This window comes from Argiope bruennichi, chromosome 3, assembly GCF_947563725.1.
Source record: "Argiope bruennichi chromosome 3, qqArgBrue1.1, whole genome shotgun sequence".
In the NCBI taxonomy this organism is placed as follows: Eukaryota; Metazoa; Arthropoda; class Arachnida; order Araneae; family Araneidae; genus Argiope; species Argiope bruennichi.
In genome coordinates, this window is record NC_079153.1 from 72,607,086 (window position 1) to 72,628,367 (window position 21,282).

The 21,282-nt window shown below is 27.5% G+C and overlaps 1 protein-coding gene across 2 annotated transcripts in view; it reads right to left on the reverse strand.

The window, feature by feature from the left end:
* Positions 1 to 829: 829 nt before the first annotated feature.
* Positions 830 to 21,282, reverse strand: part of LOC129964295 (phosphoenolpyruvate carboxykinase [GTP], mitochondrial-like) — a 45,876-nt gene continuing 25,423 nt past the window's right edge. Inside the window, exons 1-11 of one of the 2 annotated variants that reach the window (XM_056079067.1) lie at positions 17,286 to 17,353; positions 15,469 to 15,735; positions 14,163 to 14,347; positions 11,848 to 12,051; positions 10,000 to 10,187; positions 9,133 to 9,346; positions 8,571 to 8,775; positions 8,242 to 8,345; positions 4,196 to 4,291; positions 3,074 to 3,312; positions 830 to 2,790 (exon numbers count right to left, since the gene is read on the reverse strand). In XM_056079067.1, the coding sequence (XP_055935042.1) occupies positions 2,572 to 2,790; positions 3,074 to 3,312; positions 4,196 to 4,291; positions 8,242 to 8,345; positions 8,571 to 8,775; positions 9,133 to 9,346; positions 10,000 to 10,187; positions 11,848 to 12,051; positions 14,163 to 14,347; positions 15,469 to 15,735; positions 17,286 to 17,347 (1,983 nt within the window). In that variant the 5' untranslated portion in view covers positions 17,348 to 17,353 and the 3' untranslated portion in view covers positions 830 to 2,571. Of the gene's footprint in view, positions 2,791 to 3,073; positions 3,313 to 4,195; positions 4,292 to 8,241; positions 8,346 to 8,570; positions 8,776 to 9,132; positions 9,347 to 9,999; positions 10,188 to 11,847; positions 12,052 to 14,162; positions 14,348 to 15,468; positions 15,736 to 17,285; positions 17,354 to 21,282 lie in introns of those variants that run through there. The other variant, XM_056079068.1, reaches the window with a different exon arrangement.

Consider the following 21,282-nt stretch of genomic DNA (forward strand, 5'->3'; position numbering starts at 1 on the left):
TGGTTGCTATATCATCGTTATTTAGAGATGAAAGCACATTTTCTGACATTTTAAACTATGCAACAGTGTTCTTTCGAATACTGCTTTTTAATATTTTTCAAAACCTGCCTTTTTTTCCTCAAAAATTTAGCACATAAGTCATTTGAAACTGTTTAACACTTTTAGAATAGACTTTTTTTGGGGCAACGGAAAAATACTTAAGACATTTTCCAACAAATAGCTTTATTCAGTCTGATTGAAAGATTTATATGGAAAAAACATATTGTTGTTTTTTTTAATCAAAGGTTTCAATATACCCTCATCACAATATTCAAGATATCCGCATTACAATAAAATATTTTTATTACAATTTATATCTAAATTTGTGGACCAGTAATGAAACTTAGATATGAGACTATATGGTATATTTCTGGAAACGGACATTAAAAGTTGAAACAAAATCTGATGTTTAGATTTTTTTTAATTACTCACTGATTGATAAATTATTTTACTGTATTCATCACATTTTGCATCAGTAATTTCATATCATGACGAAGCACTTGTGTATTGAAATTAGCACTATCTGTGGTGAGAAAGTATGGGCTATAATAAATCAGTCAGAACTATGACAAAGAAATAAACGTTTTACCTCCCACCAAAAGAAACTTTTTACCAATAGTCGATAAACAAAAATGTTTATTCTTTCTAAATATATCTTTGAATTTTAGAAATAAAACAAATATGAAAGACTTTTTAAAAAATGAGCTGTCTTCATAATGTGACAATATGTATTTTCAAAAAGTATATTAAAAATTCATATGCATCCAGAAAATAATAACAAGAACACATATTGAATCAAGAGTAATTTTATTACTTTATTTCCTAAGCAACATTTTAAACAGGATCAAGAATATTAAAAATATTGCAGTACATTTTAGGCAGTATATCGCATTAAGACATCGCACAAACTGTTTTTTATACTTAAGAAAATGTTTTTATGAACTAAAGCTAAAATTTCTTGGTAAAAACCTATTTTGCTTGATTATTTGATAAATACTTATTTACCGATTAAGTGGGATAAAATTATAATGAATTAAATTTTATACAAAAACAAAACTCACATTTTACAAAACATTACATTTTACAAAAAAAATTTATACAAACAAGTGTAAAAGAACTACAAAATAAAACAAGAAGCTTAAACATAAAACTAAATGGAACTACAATATTTTGAAACTTCACTTAAAATGCACACAGTCTATATATTATTTTAGGACATTATAAAACTTATAATTACTTATATAAATGATATATATTTTAAAAGAATAAAAAAATCAATGTTTAATTCTAATAATCATCATAGATCACCATCCCAACTAGAAATAAAAGTTGCACCAAACCTCATGTACAGATTCTAAATTTCAGCTCAAATATTTCAGTGAATGATGAAATAAAAATGATAAATTATCTTTATTCAGATTTTGATTAAAAGCAAAACCAACATGGTCATCTTACAAATTGAAATTTGGGAACTTAGAATCAAGAGTTAACAATTTATGTCAATTCATCACAATTAACTTTATCTACAGTGAAACACTCGGGATAAATATTTCTCTTACAGTTAATTTCAGTACTGAAGCAAATTGATTTTTCAACATTGAATAATTAAGATATATTCTTTTAGAATAAATTTGGAATGTTTGTACATATTTTCCAATATGTTTTCATAAGACTAGTATTTTGGAATGTTTTATTCAGAATCTCCATGAATCTCAAGATTTGGCACAATTCAAAAGTCTTAAGTAAAACAACAAGACATTTCGATAGCTAAATAATACAAGATTTGATATTTAATAGAAATGAAAAGTTACAAGAACGATTTTAGAACACACAAATGTTCTTTCCGTATGGAATAAGCTCTAAACACAAATATTTAATATTCTGTATAAAATCACCCAATCTTTCCAAAATATTAGGTTTAATTGTGATATTGCACCACATTTATCACAAATACTTAGCTCTTGATTCATTCCATACAATAAATATTTGAGCAATACAAGTTTTCTTTCCAAAAATATTTCATTCATCATACTCGAATATTTTTACATTCATCTAAACATACTGAAATTCAGAAAATATCTAGGGAAATAAGTATTTGAATGCAAAACACAGAAAACAAAATCTTAAATTGGGGAGCAATACTGGTCTGGGCATTTAAAACAAAAATGTTAGAAAGGCAATATATGTTTCTGCAAATATGGCTTTATAATCAACTATTGAGGTACATGAAAATATTCAAAACATAAAATATAATTTATTTAAAAGTATTACTAACTAAAGAATTTTTTAAATCATGATAGAAAAATCAAAATTGAAAAAACTTATTTTTAAAAAAATTTCAATAGGTTATCCAAGTAGACATTGTAGGACAATTAAACACAAAATATAAACAGAAAGACGAAAATAAATAGCTTTATAAAAGGTAAAATCTACTAAAATAAAGTTTCAAGCTTCTTAGGCAAAGATTTTTGCATTTTTACACACAAAAAAATTGTGCTAGCTATTAAAATTTTGGATAAAAATATATTTTATTTACATATTCTTGACTCGCTCTTCCAACTGCTTGAGTTCTTCACCTATTTCATTTGGAAGATCTTGAGGCACCTGATCACTAAAATATTTTTCAATCTCTTTACATTCTTGCAACCAAAAGTCTTTAGGTAAATTGAAGAGTGCTTCAGCGTCAACAGGTTCTGACAAACCATCATAATTCATGGTTCCTGGTTTTGGAATGTAACCAATGGCTGTTTTCTGGAAAGAATAGCAACTTTTTAAAAAAAGTATTAAGAGTTCCTTCTAAATATCCTCAAGTATCAAAAACATAATAATCCATCAAGTTAATAATCAATTTCAAAATTAAATGGGGTAATATTATATAACCATAAAGGGTAAGTTAGCAGTAACTTTAATAAACACAAGGATAAGTAAAATCATTTTTATTAGATATGAATAAAAAAACTCAATCTGCAATTTTTAAACGGATACATGTTAATACATATTACGTTTTATATTCATAATTCAACAAAATAATTACTTGAGCAATATCTTCACCATCCACTCTACGACAAATCCAGTCAAGAACACGGCTGTTCTCGCCAAATCCTGGCCATAAAAATTTGTTGTTCTCGTCTTTTCTGAACCAATTCACATGGAATATGCGAGGCAATTGGACACCAGATTTCTTCTCGAAACTTAACCAGTGCTTCAGATAGTGACCAAAATTGTAGCCAAAGAATGGACGCATTGCAAAGGGATCATGCATGATTACTTTTCCTAAAAATCAAAAACTAACCATAAATTCAAAGCCCACAAGGTTATAAAAAATAATTATTGCCAAAAAAAACATTTATGCTCATGATAAATCACTTAATATGACATAAAAATTTGTAACATATATAAGAGCAATTCATACATAAACACTGCAGCACCTCTAAAAAATTTTTATTTAAAAATATAATCACCAATTTATTTAAATTTTGCTAATTATACTTAAACTCATCAACCATTTAATGCATTTTCCCATAAGAGTTTCCAAATTTCAATAAAAAATAGTATATGTATCTTTTAGTATTTTAGCGACTATGAGCTAGGAAGGCATAGTGGAAACAAAACATTAACAAGTTTATACCAATTTTTAAAGTCAAATACAATGTGGAGGTGAAAAAAAATTAATACCAAGCCAACTATTTATCCATTCTAAAACACATGATAACAGCAGGAGATAAAATATTATACACCAGGTGCGATTTACCATAGCTAAGTAACTGACTTATTATTTACAAAGGAAGAAAACTGCATAACCCATACAAATTTCCTGATGCTGAGTTTGTATAGCAATAAATGATAGGTTTTTGAAGAAAAGAATGTGTTTTCAGAAATACAGTTCAGAGATGTTAGAATTTCAAATGTTTTGCCATAACAGGAAAATTTTCTTGGATGCCCCATAATAAAAAAATAAATCAACAATAACTAATGATAAATGAACATTTATCAAACCTATTACTTTGGGGAAAGAATCAATGAAAAATATAGCAGATAATGCAAGAGCAGGGGCTTCGATTCTATTCATTAAAATTAAATTCATGAATAAGGAATCTAAAAATGTCCCACATGATTGTAGAGGTTTGATGTAGTATACTAACAGGATGAAACTCACCTTTGTGTTCAGCAGCAGCTGTTGCTTCAGATCTCATGGCTGCACCAATGAAAACACCATGTCTCCAGTTGAAAGATTCATAAATCAAGGGAACTCCTAAAAAAATATCACATTTAATTTAGACTGAATCCAAATCTTATCAAAATGTATCTGTTCTTATTAAGAATATTATTAAAATTTTTAAAAACATGTTTTTTTTTTTTTTTTTTTTTTTACTATTTTAATCTGACAGCCAGTAACTGTCATTGTAGACAAGAATACTCAAATTTATTAATTGATTTCCTTGAGTAATGTTACTTTATGGCACATGCTATGCATGCTATTTTATGCTTAACAGATTCTCTTCCATTAATTAAATACAAAATTTTGCACGTATCTACAGTTTTGTCCCCTAAATTTAATTTATCTAACTTGCCACATTTTTGAATTAATGTGTCCACAACCTCACGAATATGCAAACAAAATATGGCTGTCTTTCACAGATTTGATTCATAATATTTAAATAAATATCTACAATTCAGATGATAAATTTGTTGATCAAATTTCATCCTTACAATATTCTGAATTTTTGAGTTATCATATTCACATGCATTTGCATATGTACAGATTTAAATTTTGATAGAAACATACAAAATTTATACCACATATCGAGTCTTCATGATCTAACTCAAAGCATCTTTTTGCAAACTAAAAGACAGAATTACAGAAATGTGTTTTTCAAACTCATGGGAATCTGGAAATTTATAAAAATCTCAACGTTGAATTACATTTGTTTGGCAAAAAAATTAAGAAAAAAAAAAAACACTTTTTTATTCATAATAATCCCATCTGTCAAAAAAGTAAGAATTTTAAAATTTTATTAAAAAACAAAATTATACTAAAGATGGCATTGAAAATGTGCTTCAGACTTTTTGAAAAAATTTAAAACAACTTCATACCACATTAGTATGCCTTTAGGCTTTTAAACACTGTACAAATGACTGGTGAAAGCAATTAAAATCATTCATTGTGTTACTTCCAACAACTGATTTACTATTAATTTACTAAAAATAATCATAAGGCTTCCTATTTGCTTGCAATACAAATATTTTCCCTCAGAACATTTAAACTGAAATTTATTTTCAGGTAATCAATTAATATTTTTAGTTTTTAAATCTTGCATATATGCCTTTTGTCTTGCATTTGAGAAAAGTTATCTTTAGATTTTTCACTGAAAAAAACTGTATTTGTTCTCAAACAATTATATATATATATATATATATATATATATATATATATATATATATATATATTGATTGATTGATTGTGAGAGCAAACTGATTAAAAATAAAGAAAAGAGAAACTTTCTTGTTAATGGAAATTGTTTTTCTAATGTTAGCTATTTTTTAAATATCATTTACAACTAAAGATCTTTTTAGTTCATAATAAAAAAAAAATTCACTTAATATTTATAAAAAATTAAAACTTGATTAGGAGTTTTAATTATAAATTAATTACTCCTAAAATTGATTGAACTAAGAGGAAAGTATTGTTATTAGAAAACAAACATTATGTTACTGAATCCTATAGATTTATTGAAAAACATTAATATCATAAAGCATCTTACTGCTTTGTTAAGGGGGTGGGAGAGGATTAAATTATTATTAAAATTGAATATAGTAGACAAACCTCATACATTCATAAAAATGCATTTTACTATAAATGTTTTTCTTAATGCTTAACTTTTTGTTTCCTATAAACCTGGAAATTTTGCGACTTCAGAATATTAAAATATCCGAGCTTCTTCTTTTTTGGGGGAAAAAACCGTTTTGACCCTACCCTTTCTGAAAAACTGCTAAGACAACATATTCTTAAGAGATTAATACACAAAAGAAAACTTTGCTTTGTTGGTGCAAGATTTACAAAAGAAAGTAGATTGAACTCTTCACACGCTACAATCTAAGAACAAGAAAAGAATTTGTTGCAAATACGAATGCAAAAACTCATGTATTATTTCATTCATTAGTTAAAAACTAACTCTACTAATTAAGTCCCTGAATGCATGAAATAATTTTATACATTAAAAACAAGAAATCTCAATAGTTTGTGGAAAAAAATATTTACTGATCAAACAATTTTAAGTCCCCTAATTTTAAGGTGCACATATGTGTACCTCAGATCTTAGCAAGTTAAAGCATCCTCAACAAAAAAAAAAAATTTAATTTTCCTGATTACTTAATAGCTATACTTTTCTTATTCTAAGGCCTTATAAATAGAAAAAAAAAACAAAATTTATTATATTAATAATCTATTAAACCTTATTTCGACTGAAATTTTTTTTTTTAATAATACGTAAGTAGATACTGCATTTTGAGAACTTGGCTCTTTTCCTAGAGTTACATCCTGGATACCTGTATTTTGATACATACTTATCGTCCATGTAGTGTTGTAGATGGCTAGACATATCTAGTCTTATTTCTTTTTAATTGGGAAGGGACAATTTTTCTTGCTCTTTTAGAGGTATTTTCACCTGAGAGCGGTAATGAAATCTCCAATGATCTTGTAGTTGCATTTCCATCATTTGATGACCCTTCTTCTATTAATTTGTTTACATTGAAAGATGATTTTTAACTTGTTCTTGGTTTCCTTTCTTGCTGATGATGAGAATTCCCATATTTCAACAGGGACCGAATTATATGCATTTGAAATTGCAATAAGATCATGACATTTTCGGCTTCATTCCGAAATCAGCTTGTCGCTTTGCCACCATTTTACAGTATATCAAGCAATTGACAACTACTAAATCTATAAAATGCGTGAATGCTCGCGTTGGTCATTTTTTGTAATTACTGCATACCAGTAATATGCAAAATAATGGTCAATGCCTCCCATATTATATGCTTTTACAATAGCAGAATTTATATCAGCTTTTTGTTTAAATTATTTTGTCTGTCTTCTGCTTATTCCAATTGACTCATTATCTATACATGTGGATAATAGTCCCAGATTTATTATCTTTCTACTTGACAAGGCACATTTGACTATCGTCTGTGACCCATTCATCCTATTTGCCCGGTTTCATTATTTTCGATACATGAGAAATTCTATTGCTTCCTCTAAAATCACTTTTTCCTAAAAGTTCAATAACCTCCTTTTGAGTTAACGCCACTTGACGTGAAAAAAAATGATTATTAGCTTATAAAATTCCGTAAATTCTATACATGATATCGGTTTGAAATATCAATTACCGACTACAAGACAATTATAAAATTAAATTTCTTACTAAAGTTAAAAAAAATATTTTTTAATTTATATTTTATTACATTACAGAACATAAGAATTATTTATTATAAAAAAGATATACAATATATTCAAGGACAAGAAATGACAATTTGAAAACAAGCGCTCAAAAGATAAACAGCGCAATGATCGCAAGCAGTCAAGAAACGGGTGCGTAAACGCCCGAGGTACACATGTGTACATTAGTTAAATTTGTATTTTCACCGATAGATAACAAGATATAATTTGGTAATGACTTTAACCAGAGACATAGTATTTAAAAAAATATATACAAGCGTTTATTTTAATAATAAATATTAAAAAATGTACTTATATTTGCTGTGTTTTCTGCTCAACACTATCTTCGTTATTTCTCTAATTAATAGTGATGGATATGAAAAAATATAGAGCTGCAGTGCTATTTAATGATGAAAAATGGAAGGTACATACATAGATGTTGAAATGCATGCACTATTTTGTCAAAATTTAACTTTAAAAGATAAGAAAAATGAAAAAAATTGCAGGTACACATATGTGTACCTCAGGACTGAAGAGGATAAACAAAAAAAATTATACTATCAACAAATATCTTTTTGTTTAAGCCATTATTTCAAAATTGACAATAAAAATAATAATAATAAAAATTAAAAAAAAAATTTTTTTAAACATGTGAATAAAATTTTTTATATATATATATTTTTTAAAAATAAACTGTCTTTATCATAATTCCAAATAACTTGTATAAAATTAATAAAAATTTCTTCTAAGGGTATTTCAACTAAACTAACCTTTAGGTCTTCTTCCTCCAAAGATAATGGCACTCACTGGCACTCCTTTAGGATCTTCCCATGCAGGATCCATGATGGGACACTGATTGGCAGGAGCACAAAATCTACAGGAACCGAAACCAAATAATACACAATTTTAAAAACATTTTCTTCATCATATAACTAAGGCATTTGGCGAATTAAAAATGAAATTAATGAAAAGCATTCAATAACAAAGTCATAATTTTAAAATTTTTAATTAAATATTAAAATAGAAACTCTACTAAGTCTAAATTTTATTTAAATTACTATGTCTAAAAAAAATGAAAGAAAAGAAAAGGCAGAAGTACCTTGAATTAGGATGGGCAGATGGTTTCTTGACTTCTGGAGTCCAATTTTCCATTCCAAGCCATGAAGTAATTTTCACATTAGGGGGCATCTCTTCCTCCAAACCTTCCCAGAAAAAGCCTCCATCACTTGTTTCAGCAACATTCGTGAAAACTGTATTCTTTTGAATGGTAAGCATTGCATTAGGATTTGTCTTCATGGAAGTTCCTGAAAAAGATTTTATAAAAATTTAATTATGTAAAATTAACAACGGTGTTTAGTTTTTAGAGTTATGGCGATGATTTGTTATTCTTGAAATGTTAAAAAAAGTTTGGCATTTTTTTAGATGGAAAAAAAAAACTGAAAAATTAAAAAAACTCTCTGTATTTTCCTAAATATTAAATAAAATTTAAAAATTCCCTGTCTTTAAGATGATTTTTAAATCCCCTATGTTTTCTGTTGCCAAAACAAACCTGATGGAATGTTGATTTCCTACTAACAATGTATTATAAAAAAACTGCCTTATATTCAATACAATTTTAAATTATAGAAAAATCTAGAAAACAGCAAATGCGTCTTAAATACCTGGAGCAACTCCAAAGAATCCATATTCAGGATTGATGGCTCTGAGCTGTCCTTGTTCATCAAATCTCATCCAGCAGATATCATCTCCAACACATTCCACTTTATAACCAGGCAGAGATGGATTCATCATGGCCAAGTTAGTCTTGCCACATGCACTTGGGAAGGCAGCCACTACATACTTTTTCTGGCCTTTTGGATTTGTAATGCCTAAAATCTGTAAAAAAAGATACAACTTGTCAAGAATTGAATGCAATAATATGAAGTAAACCAAAGTTTTTTTTAAAATTTGTCATTGTTTCCTTCAGCAAATGTAAATTTCAACGAGTTTCTTGCATACCTTTACTATTAATTTTATGTAAAACAGTTTGCAAGCTATAGTGGAAATTTCATTCAAGTAAAAGCTTTTACAAATAACTTAATTCCATAAGTTTTGTAATTTATACAAAAGCAAAAGTGTCCTGTTGAGATTAAATACAATAAAATATAATTTCTAATATGACAACTATTTAAGAAAATACAGCAATGCATTAAAACAAACTTTTGTGAAATTTAAAAATTTAAACACATATTATTTCTGCAATTTCATTTCTATTTCATAATAATAAAAGAGTATTTTCAAAAATATATATTTGATTAGCTCAAAAAATATCAAATACAATTTCAAAATTGCATTAGTAATTTGATACTGTTAGACAAACTATAGTCAAAAAACTTGTTAGGTTTTGTTTCATACAATACTTGTTTAATCTATTTTCATGAAAATGCTTATTTCACAAAATATGGAAATTTATTATAAGAAAATGATAGCACAAGTAGTTCAGTTTGAAAGTTTTTCAGAAAAAAAAATTTAAATATCCTAAGGCTTACCAGCATATGTTCAGCTAGCCATCCTTCTCGCTTGGCAAGTATAGAACCAATCCTTAGAGCAAAGCATTTTTTACCTAGTAGAGAGTTGCCGCCATAACCACTTCCAAAAGAACAAATTTCATTGTTGTCTGGAATATGACCAATGATAGTCTTTTGTGGATTGCAAGGCCAATTGTTAATTGGTGGAACTGCAAAATAAAATATTTTAAATGTTTCATATATAAAGTACAGAACTGAAGCATTTTTAAAAAGGAGGCAACTAAATTAAAAATAAACACATTACTTTTAATTCAAAAATAAAATTTTTGTATAATGCAAAATTTCAATTGTATTTTTTTCTAATTGTCTTTTTTTTAATTTTTAAATTGTCTTTTTATAAAACTAAAAATTAATAGTTATAATTACTAATTAAATTATAACTAGATGTTTGAATTGGTAAAAAAAAATCAAATTACGAAGTTTTCTTTGAAAAATGTTTCTCTTCCTAAACATCTAAAAACTGCTTTAATTCCTCTTAGTTGATGTCTCTTTATCTCAGAAGATACCAAAGGCAAATGGTAAAAATAATAATCTTATAATTAAGAAAAACGCTTATTAATGCATTACAATATTGTAAAAAAATTGTGGAACAATTTCAGAAACTACCACTTGTAAAATTGTTGCATAAAAAGGGAGACATTAAGCACTTACAAAGCAAAAATATTACATTAAAATCTGAATAATGAACAACAATTATTAAACGTTTTTCATCAGAGAGACAGTTTTGATAATGAAGACTATATAAGATGAAGGTTAGAATACTTCCTTTATCATTATATATTAACGATTAATCCAAAATCATTTAAGGGAACAAATGCAGAAATCATAAACTTAAAAACAAGACATTCAAGAGCAGTGGATCAGAGATTATCATTATGAATATGTCAAAAACGAATATAAGCAATGAAATGAATATTATTCTTTCCGATACATTTCACATTTAATATAAAGATGCCAAATTGAGTAAAATTAACCTTTTGAACTACATTTTCAGTCAACATTGCTCAGACAAATAATTAAATTTTCTTGTTTTAAGAGCAGGGATTGATATGGGGGGAGGGTAAAAAATTTTATTAAAGGCATCAACTTTCACTTTTTTATAAATACAGCTTGTCATTGTCAGTTTACTCAAGAAAGTTCACGACAAGCTGAACTTGCCATTTCAGTTCATGGTGTTAATACAATCTGACATTAAGAGTTAACTTAGAAAAAATTATAAAGACTAGTTGAAAAAAATTATAATACAAGGTACAAACAGCAAATTTTTTTAGTGTAATACACATAATAAATCAAATAGAAGGCTCTTAAAGAAAGTAATCAAATTTTCTATTCTTTTTTTAGTTGAAATATTATTTCACAAATATCATTAAGAATAAAATAATTCAAAGATCTAAATACAAAATATGCATCACACAGAATTCAATAAAAATGAAGCATGAAGAACTAGCAATAAACTGGTACACATGAAATAAAAGCACGTGTTTTTACCTTAATCAAACAAAACTTTTTATTTGAATGCAATATGCTTAACGATTAAAATTGAATATGCATCACACGACACAAAGAAGATAAGAGAAGTCTAATCAATCCAAACTATATAATTATCAAATAAAGCAAGCAACAAATATTATCACATATGGGAAAATACAAACTGTAAGACAAAACTATCTTTTAAAATAATTCTAATTCACAGAGTAGTATTAAAAAAATCTTTAAAAGAAAAGCAACTGGAAAAAAATAATTACCTTTTAAGTAAAATTAAATCAGAATTTATTTATATTTAACAATAATTCACAAAATAATACTTACCTTTCATTGGTAAAGGCTGCCCTACAGAATGCAAACATTTTACAAATTCTTCTTTGCCAAGAACTTTAAGGACATTAGAACCCATTCTGGTCATAATTCTCATACAGGCAACAACATAAGGAGAATCTGTCAATTGAATGCCAATTTTGGATAGAGGAGATCCTATGGGTCCCATACTGAAGGGGATCACATACATGGTACGACCTGAAAAGCAAAAACATGATATTTTAAGATAAAGTTTCAGCAAACTATTTGAAAAACTTAAGTTTTATATCTAAGAAATTGATGAAACATTTTCAAAAATAGTTTTCAATTTATTATTTTTATTTTAATTCAATGAGAAAAATTAAAAAATTAATTCATACACTGAGAATATAAAATGTTTAAAGCACATTTTAATACAAAAAATATCACAGACAAAAACAGAAACAATGACATTATTTTAGAACAGATAATTAATTAAATATTTATCAAAATATGTTTAAATCAAATAATTTTCCATCAACACTATTCTTAGTTTTTCTCATACAGAGGACAGTTAAAAATTCAGAAAAAAAACTTATATGCATAATTTTTAAATAAATAAAAACAGAATATTGCTAATATGCAGAAAGAATGAGAACAAAATTAGATGTTTGCAATGATGGCCCATTATCATGCATAATATCTGTTAAAAAGGCATAGAAGGCTCAATATTTTGGAAGAATCACTTTCTCAGTTGAGCCATACAGTTTGATCAGATACAAGTTAGATTTCCTAGCTTGACACTTTACAGCTTAAGCATCGTGTTGAGTAATTTAAGGCACAAGAGCACCACGAACAATCAACATTCTTAGTAACATTGAATGATGCTATCAGGCAATTTCTGTCTGTCATAGCATCAAGGAATATTGCTAAACATTGTTTTATACAGCGATTTAATTCCTCATTTAATAATTGAGATTTTGATGGAGAATAATGCGATTAAGGTTTATAGCTATAGCCACCATTGCCTTCACGATGCCTGGAAATGTAATGCTCCAATAAATATAATATATGGTAGTAAATACTGTAAATTACAAATACAAATAAAAATCTAGTTTTGCTTCCAACTTTCGTCCTTTCTTTACAAGCAGCATCATCATACACTCAAAAATCATTTAATTTAAAATATTCTAATCTCCAAATTCGATAGTATATATTTAAAAATTTATTGACAGAGAACAAACATTAATTTTAGAAAATAAAATCCCTTGAAAGAAAAATAGAATACAAAAGAATCTGTACAAAAACAAAGAAATAAATTTAATTCCGTAAATAGCTTTTTATATCAGTTTAAATATATAAAATATTCAATAAATGCCTAAAATGAGAGAAATGCAATAGAAAAGTAGCAGGAACCTCATTTAGATACTGAAGTTAGATAAATATGAGAAGTATTTAACATGATACCACCTTCTAGAGATAATCTAAGTTGCGTAAGATATGCTATAAAATTTGCAAATTGTACAAAAAAATAATAATAATAATAATTTACATATGTGTTTAATAATAGAACAGAATTCATTTGATAAGCATATAATTAAAGCTCTAACATAAGTAAATTTAAGAATTTTAATATTCGATTTCAACAGAGGCGGCGGTAGAGTCTTGCCAACAGGAGGGGAGACAAATCCGACAGGGGGGGGCAATCACAATTTCCAAATGTCGGTTATTCTGCCAAAAGTAATGCGAATTATTAGCCGAATGAACGACATTTATATAAGATGTCTGAAAATTAGCGAACTTCCATCGTATTCAGTTCATAGTCGGCCATTCAGAAATTGTCGACAAAATGAGATAACTTATTCACCCAGTCGGATATATTGCCAAAAGTAATGCTAATTAGAAGCTTGGTGAACATTTCAATCAAAAGCCTGAAAATCTGTGAATTTAACTTCTACATCTATCAAATTGCGTTCATAGTCAGGCGATCAAAAGTCGTCCGGAAAATGCGGCATCTTATTGACCTGCCACCCTATTGATTATTTTACTAAACATAGTCAAACCTCTTCAACAGCTACTTAGATATTTTGATTGTTTACAACATATTAACTTTAAGATGGTTTTTAAATTTTCTTATTCGAGAATGTGTGCTTTTCAACAACCAATTAGAAGTGGTGAAAAATTTTGCCGACGGAACTCTCACTCTCTTGCCGACGGGAGGGGCAAGCGGTTGCCGGCAGGGGGGCAATTGTCCCTCTTGCCCCCTGCTAACGCCGCCTCTGGATTTAAAATGCAATTTCATATGGAGGGGAGAAAAAAATTTTTAATTAAAAAAAAACAGAACAGCCTACCTTTCATACAGCCAGGAAATCGTTCATCTAAAGCTTTCTGCATATCTGCAGGGGACAACCAATTACCAAGGGTACCTTTTACACCTTCTCTAGGGGTAGGAACTGCATCACTTTTATTGGGGGTAGACATGAATGTCAAACTCTCCACTCGAGCCACATCAGCAGGATCAGTCCGAGCAAGCCAGCTTCACATGAAAAATATGTATTGAATCAACTATTATGTTTATTTAAAGTCTTGTTTCCAATAAATTAGATGAAATTTCTTCATATACATTCATTTTAATGTCTGACAGCATATACAAGTAAAATGTTAAATATTTATAAAGTAGAATTAATATTAAAATACATGAAAGAGATTGACAAAAGATCGGAAAGCTCTCTTCAGCTATTGACTCCATAAGATTGTCACATTTCCTATTTTGTAAACACAAACATACAATTGGTGATGAAATTAACACTTTTTAACAAAGATGCTGCTGTTACTCTAAAAAAACTTAAGCGTGAAAATTTTTATGATAAAACAAATTAAAATATTCCATTCAGCATTATCATTTAAAACACTATTTTTAAAACTTTTTTTTCTTACTTTTGTACCTCTTTATTTACCATTACTGCTCAATGAATACAATCATACCTTTTTATTCCCACATATCCTCCTGGAGTTATTTCATGTATTCCCCTGAGATTAAGCATAGCAATGGTTGGGACATGCAGATTTAAAATACAGAAAGGAAACATTTTTTTGAGGTACAAGTCTAAAATTCATAGACAATTTATTGTATTATAAGTATTAAAATGACAAATGGAATATTATTACAGTATAATGCACTTCTATATTAGAGAAATTAAATAGGGGAAATATTACAAAATGCATCAACAGAAATTCTCAAAAATTCTTATCTTTCTATTGATTTCCTTGCATAAAAATGTGAAATTTCATCAGAAAATAAGACATATTTTAATAACAATGATTAGAATTGGAATTAAGAAATCAAGACTACATTAACAGATTTAATTTTCTGCATTATATGGTTGAACAATAAAAGAGTGTGAGCTTTAAATTAATGGCATTTTATAAATCTCTATTTATTTTGTGGGAAAAAAAATTACATTGTAAGTAATCAAAAAGTTAATTCTATTATAAAGAATGCCAAATAAGAAATAATTCCAGCACATAAATAACAATCATCCATATTTTTAAAAAATTAAAAGCCTATCAACATTAAGAATTAAGATTAAAAATGTTAACTATTAGACACAAATTATTTTTTACTTATTAATAAATTCTACCACAATATAAGCTTACCAGTTCTCATATTTTGTTAGTGGAGTAACCATGCCTTGTTTTAACATAAGATTAAAAAGATAGTCATTTTCTGAATCACTTCCATCACAGATATGAAGATTGTCTGGCTGACACAGCTTTGCTTTTTCTTCTACATAATTCCTCACATGGTCATTCAACCGGCTCAGATCTCCATGGACAACACTCAGGTGCCTACTAGCACCAAAGCAAAGAGCCTGTGGGCAGGAATTGAAGCTCTGGCTTTTTTTCACAAGGAATGAGCCATAACTGCAAACAAAAATTAAACATTAAAGCATAAATAGCAAATATTAATTTTTTCTGTTTATTTAATATTTTAAGATTAACCTATTAGATGGTATATGTAGATTAACACTGGAAGATTAAAATTATATAAAGATTAAGAACATCAATATTTTTTAACAATAGTCAATGACAAAAAAAAGTCTCTAATCTCACAACTTATCCTTTAAATTTCCACACTACACAAATTAAAGGGCATTTGAATCTCTGTAGAATTAATATGCATCAAATATATATCTAATGAATACTCCAAATAATCAATATCTTAAGACATTTAACAATCATAAAGTTACAACAATATCACAAGGTCACAAATGCTACATCAACATTTTAATATAAAATGCAAATATTTATTTTATGTTTCAGTAATAATGGTGGGTTTTTATTGCTAAAATATATAAAATTGAAATCAGAAAAAATTAACAATTTCATGTCATAAAAATTCATCAAATGTAGAACATCAAAATAGAATGTTAAATACACAAATAGATAATTTGAGTTATTATTCATCGAAAAAGATTATATATAATATTCATGAAAATGCTAAGATTGAAATCATGCGAAAATAATAAGATATACATGCATGAATAAAACGAAATGAATAGATTGTGAATAATTAATACAAAGGCATTCTTTTTGGGAGAGTGGGGGGGGGGTCTTTTTTACATTTCACTTAAATCTTTTGAAATTTAACAGGAATATTTAAATATTCACATTTTCCTTAGTATACAGTATATCCAGTAATCATTAAATTGTTGAATACAGAATATAATAATTAAATTAAGGATTTGTAAAATATTGAACCAAATAAAGAATTACCATCAAGTTTTTGGGAGAAAACTTATATCAAAACAATCAAACAAACAATAATTGACTAGACATCACATAATGAAATAAGCCACGAAAAGTCAAAATTTACATTCAATTAATGATGCTCCCAAGGTAATGGTACCTAATATTTATACAAAGATAGAAGATGATTTAAATACAAATTTTTAACTTTGAGTAATATCTAATTTTAATACTTAAAAAAAGAACTAAGGAGAGTGCATGAATGAAATTTTCCAAAGAAAAGTAAAATTATAATAATTAGTAAAAAAATTAAAATATAAATGTGAAACTTTTAAGCAGGGATTATAGTAATAATCTAGTAATAAATTATAAGCAATATTTCTGACTTCTCATTAAATAAAATTATTCATTTTGCAACTAATACAAAAGATAATACAAAGGAAAATGTGCTAGATCATTTTTAAACAGCAATGTGCCTCATTCTAATGACAAAATAACTAATTTTTAGGAAAATAAAAATTCTTGCTAATGCTAAAGGGTTTATTATACATTATAAATTCAAAAATAAAATTGAATATGTCCAACCACTAATTAAAGCTATACACTCTTACAAATAACTAATAAATAATATACCAAGATAGACATAAGCTCTACATCTACAGTTGAAATCAAAAGCACTGCAGTAGCATGAAAAAGCAATGCTTGAGGATAATGGAAATTCTTACTCTAGGCAATGCACAGAAGTGGAAGGAGCAGATTCAGTCCTACCCCCAAGCATTGTGATCATTTGACTTCAGCACCCCCACTGTACATGGAAAGTATTAAGAGGAAAAGGAGAAAGAGGACACATACATAGGTAACACACTAATAAAGGATAGCACATGAGATTAGAGGTCAATCACAAGAAAATGATAGGTACAGTCAAACCTCAAAAACAAAACAAAAAAAGAAAGAAAAGAAATTGAATACATAAAAAATTTATCCCAATAGTTGCATACTGCAGTAACGTTTAAACTCGTGTAACATAAATTTGGATAAAAATTTCATAACATAATTATTTCTTATAAGATGTCAACAGCATGTAATAATATAAATAAATTATAATATTCAATATTAACAAAATACTGATTCTGTTAAATTGAGTATCATTGTCATTACTATACATCAATTAATAACTACTCGGCTATGCGGTAACCCATGTAGTTAAATGTCATTACCATTAAGTATTCTTAGTTTATCACTAAAGGAATTTAGGCAAGTGTATCATTAACCTTTCATGGACAATTCATAATGAAATTACTACACAGTAGACTTAAGCTATTTATCAGTTGAATGTCCAAATAACCAAAATTAATAGCATAGATACTTTGATCTGGACAAATTAGCTCCCATTATCAACAGCTCATGACTGCTCCTTATATAGGTGCATTTCATAAGCAGCAATGGGACTATTACTCAGCCAATATTGTCTTTATTATACCTTGGAAAAAAGTAAGAATCTGACCACTAAGATGAACAGCATTTTACATAGATACACATAATTTCCCTCTCCTGGTGAAAATATCCTTTTGAGAATAAAACACTCTAGATGCCTCAAATTTTTGGGAATTGGTTCTTACTTAGAGTTCGAATAATAAGAACTTTTAGTTGCTGCAGTATATATCAAAATCCCTTCCCTACTTTCATAGAGTAAAGAGCACTAAAAGATTTGGTTCAATTTCCAGTTAGATATAAAACAATGAAACAGAAAAAAAGACCTATGTATGTAACCTGTAAGACAATATTTAGCTAAATTTCCAGGAGTGAGGGAACTTCTCTCCCCTTCTTTTCTTTACTAAGCTTCAATCTATTACTTTAAGCATCAAAAAAAAATTTACCAAAGATCTGAAAACACTCAAATATCTGGATGCAAAATCTATTATATCCTTGATCTGAATATAAAACAGCACATTTTCTGATTTAGAAAGGTCAATTTTCATTATTTCTTATATCAAATATATTTCATAATGCAAGCAATTACTTTCAATAATAAAAGGAATAACTATCAATAAGATTTCTGCTGTGGTAAGAAAATTAACAGCAAAGAAACGATATCTAGGTTAAAAAGGAGTTAATTGCCCAATGCAATTATTATTATGATTAATTTTTAAATTTTTTAAACAAATCTTTTTATAGTAAGGTCTCCCCCTCCATTTCCCAGCTGGCATTGCAACAGGGGCCTTGCCTATTACTTCAGTCCTGAATAGCCTTAGAGTTTGATATGAGTACTAAATATAACTCACCTTTATCTTGGGATTAACTTAATTGTAAGAGATTTAAAAATAAGAAAGAAAAAGAATTAATACAGTATAACTAGAGTGATCTGTATTTTAAATTGTAATTCATATTTATTAAATGAAATATTATAAACATTCTACATTTTTTTTAAACTATTGCATTGGTTCTTTTAGAAAATTAAATGCAATTTTTCAAAAAGCTGAAAAGCAGAGAATATTAATTTCAAGACTGTTCAGTGAATAACAACATTTTTTTAATAATCCATAACCTTTATTTTAATTGTTAACAAGTTTCTTGTTAAATTACTTAATTTTTCAATAGTGAGGGGGAAAAGCCTTTTTATAATAAATTTTTATATTATAATAAAAGAAATTATATTCTAATTTTATCACTAATAAAAAGTGAAGAAGGTATAATTTGCCATAAAGAAAGAACCTAAAGGCAATTATTGAGCCACAATTACTTCATAAATTATACTACATATAGCATATCTAATCAATTGTTTATTCATGTATTTAAATATATATATATCCATAATTACATTATCCACATACATCAGATTTAAAAATAATCTCTCTCTCTCTCTCTCTCTTTTAGAATATTAGATAATTTGCTCATATCAAGGACATCAGTCTTTCCATAAAGCTGTCACTTATATCAAGAAACTAATCACAACAACAAGATTTCAAGGCATCCTAAGTCTTTTATAGCTGGATTACGATTTCAAAATGAAGAATTATAACTAAAAGTATTATTTTTAAAATGCTTAAAAAAACTATAAATATCACAGAAATTTTAATGTCAATAAATGTACAGGGAAAAGAAAATTTAGATAGCATGTCAAACTTGTTTCTTTACAACTGACTCAAAATTTTAAAAAATTAAAATAAGTAAAGAGAACTGATAATGGAGAGGTTTGACTGACAACACAAACTTAATCTGAAAAATTTTTCATGCTCATGCAGAAAAGTTTTATAAAAACACTTTTGAAATATTTAATTTTAAAATGAAATAATATATTATTCTCAAGAAAACTTGCAAAATGAAAATAACTGGTTGAATTACAAGAGAAAAAAATTTAAATAATTTCTCCTAAGAAAAAGGGTCAACAAATTTTAATTTTTAAAGTGCACAAATGAAATTTTCAAATCACAATTTTTGATAAGATCTATTCCAAAAAGTTTTTATTAATTATGTTTTAAATAATAAATAAAAAATGAAACAAAACAAATTATAACCAAGACAACGACTCTGAACATTTATAATACAGCTACACCATTTATTAGGCTAATATTCTGTTCTGAATATTAACCTAATAAATGATGAACAGAACATGAAAAAAAAAAACTTAAAATAAATTGTAGTTACCAAAAGCGAAATTCACATTCATGCACACTATTCGAATGATATGCAATCTAAATACTGTTTTAAGTAAATGCAAAGAATTGGAATAGAATGGAAATTTCTAGTTTCGGAAACATTATGGGAGTCCAAAATGCACGTATTGCGAGGAAACAACCGACTAGTTATTTGTAAAGTGAGAACTTTTAAGTTTTGCAATGCGGAAAACCGAACCAACCATCTTTATGACAACGATTTACATCTAAAAGACAAATTCTGCAAGCAACTGCTCGCTTACTCATGGCATGTTTCAGAATTTTATCACGACCTAAAAAGTTTATAAATAGTTATGAAAAGATCTGACCAGGAACTAGTGTCAATCCATCTTTCATCATAAAATGAACAGGAAATAGAACACCAGTTTCGCAAATCCACGAATTCTTTACAGTGGAGAAGTCTCCACAAACTATTCATTCCGTCTCTGGTAGTATCAAGCAATACAATAAGGTTTGCAACTATATGACAGATCAGACAAATAGCACCAAGCGACAGCTATTTTAACTTGAAATAAAACTTGACTTTACCCACCGCAACAAGAAATTGATAGGCTTTAAGGACATAATGTGAGATTCTGATAAAAATAAGATACCGCACATGAATTACTAAACCATGCTTAATGCTAAATTGAAATTTCTATACTATAATTTAAAACTTAAAATAATTGGTATACGATATCAATAGACTTTTTACAAAAATATTTCTACGGTTGATTTTCAATCCGGAGATATGGAATGATATTATTCTTAATACTGAAACAAAAAAATTGAATTTGGAAAGGCATCAGTGCTTCGGTTTATAAGATGTCAAAGAATATAGTCTACATTATAAGCAACAATACAGTAAATAACTAATGCAAAAGTTTAGAATTAATGTGTCCAAGTGTTTGAATTTTAAAAAGAATAGAAACAGACCACAAAACAAAGATTTCTTTTTAATTTACTAAATGTGATTTCCTTAATTGTCTTACGTTTAAAGAATTCCGCGAATTACTAGCATTTTAATTATTAATAAAATTACTAGCTATCTTCGAGATAATATGATGGT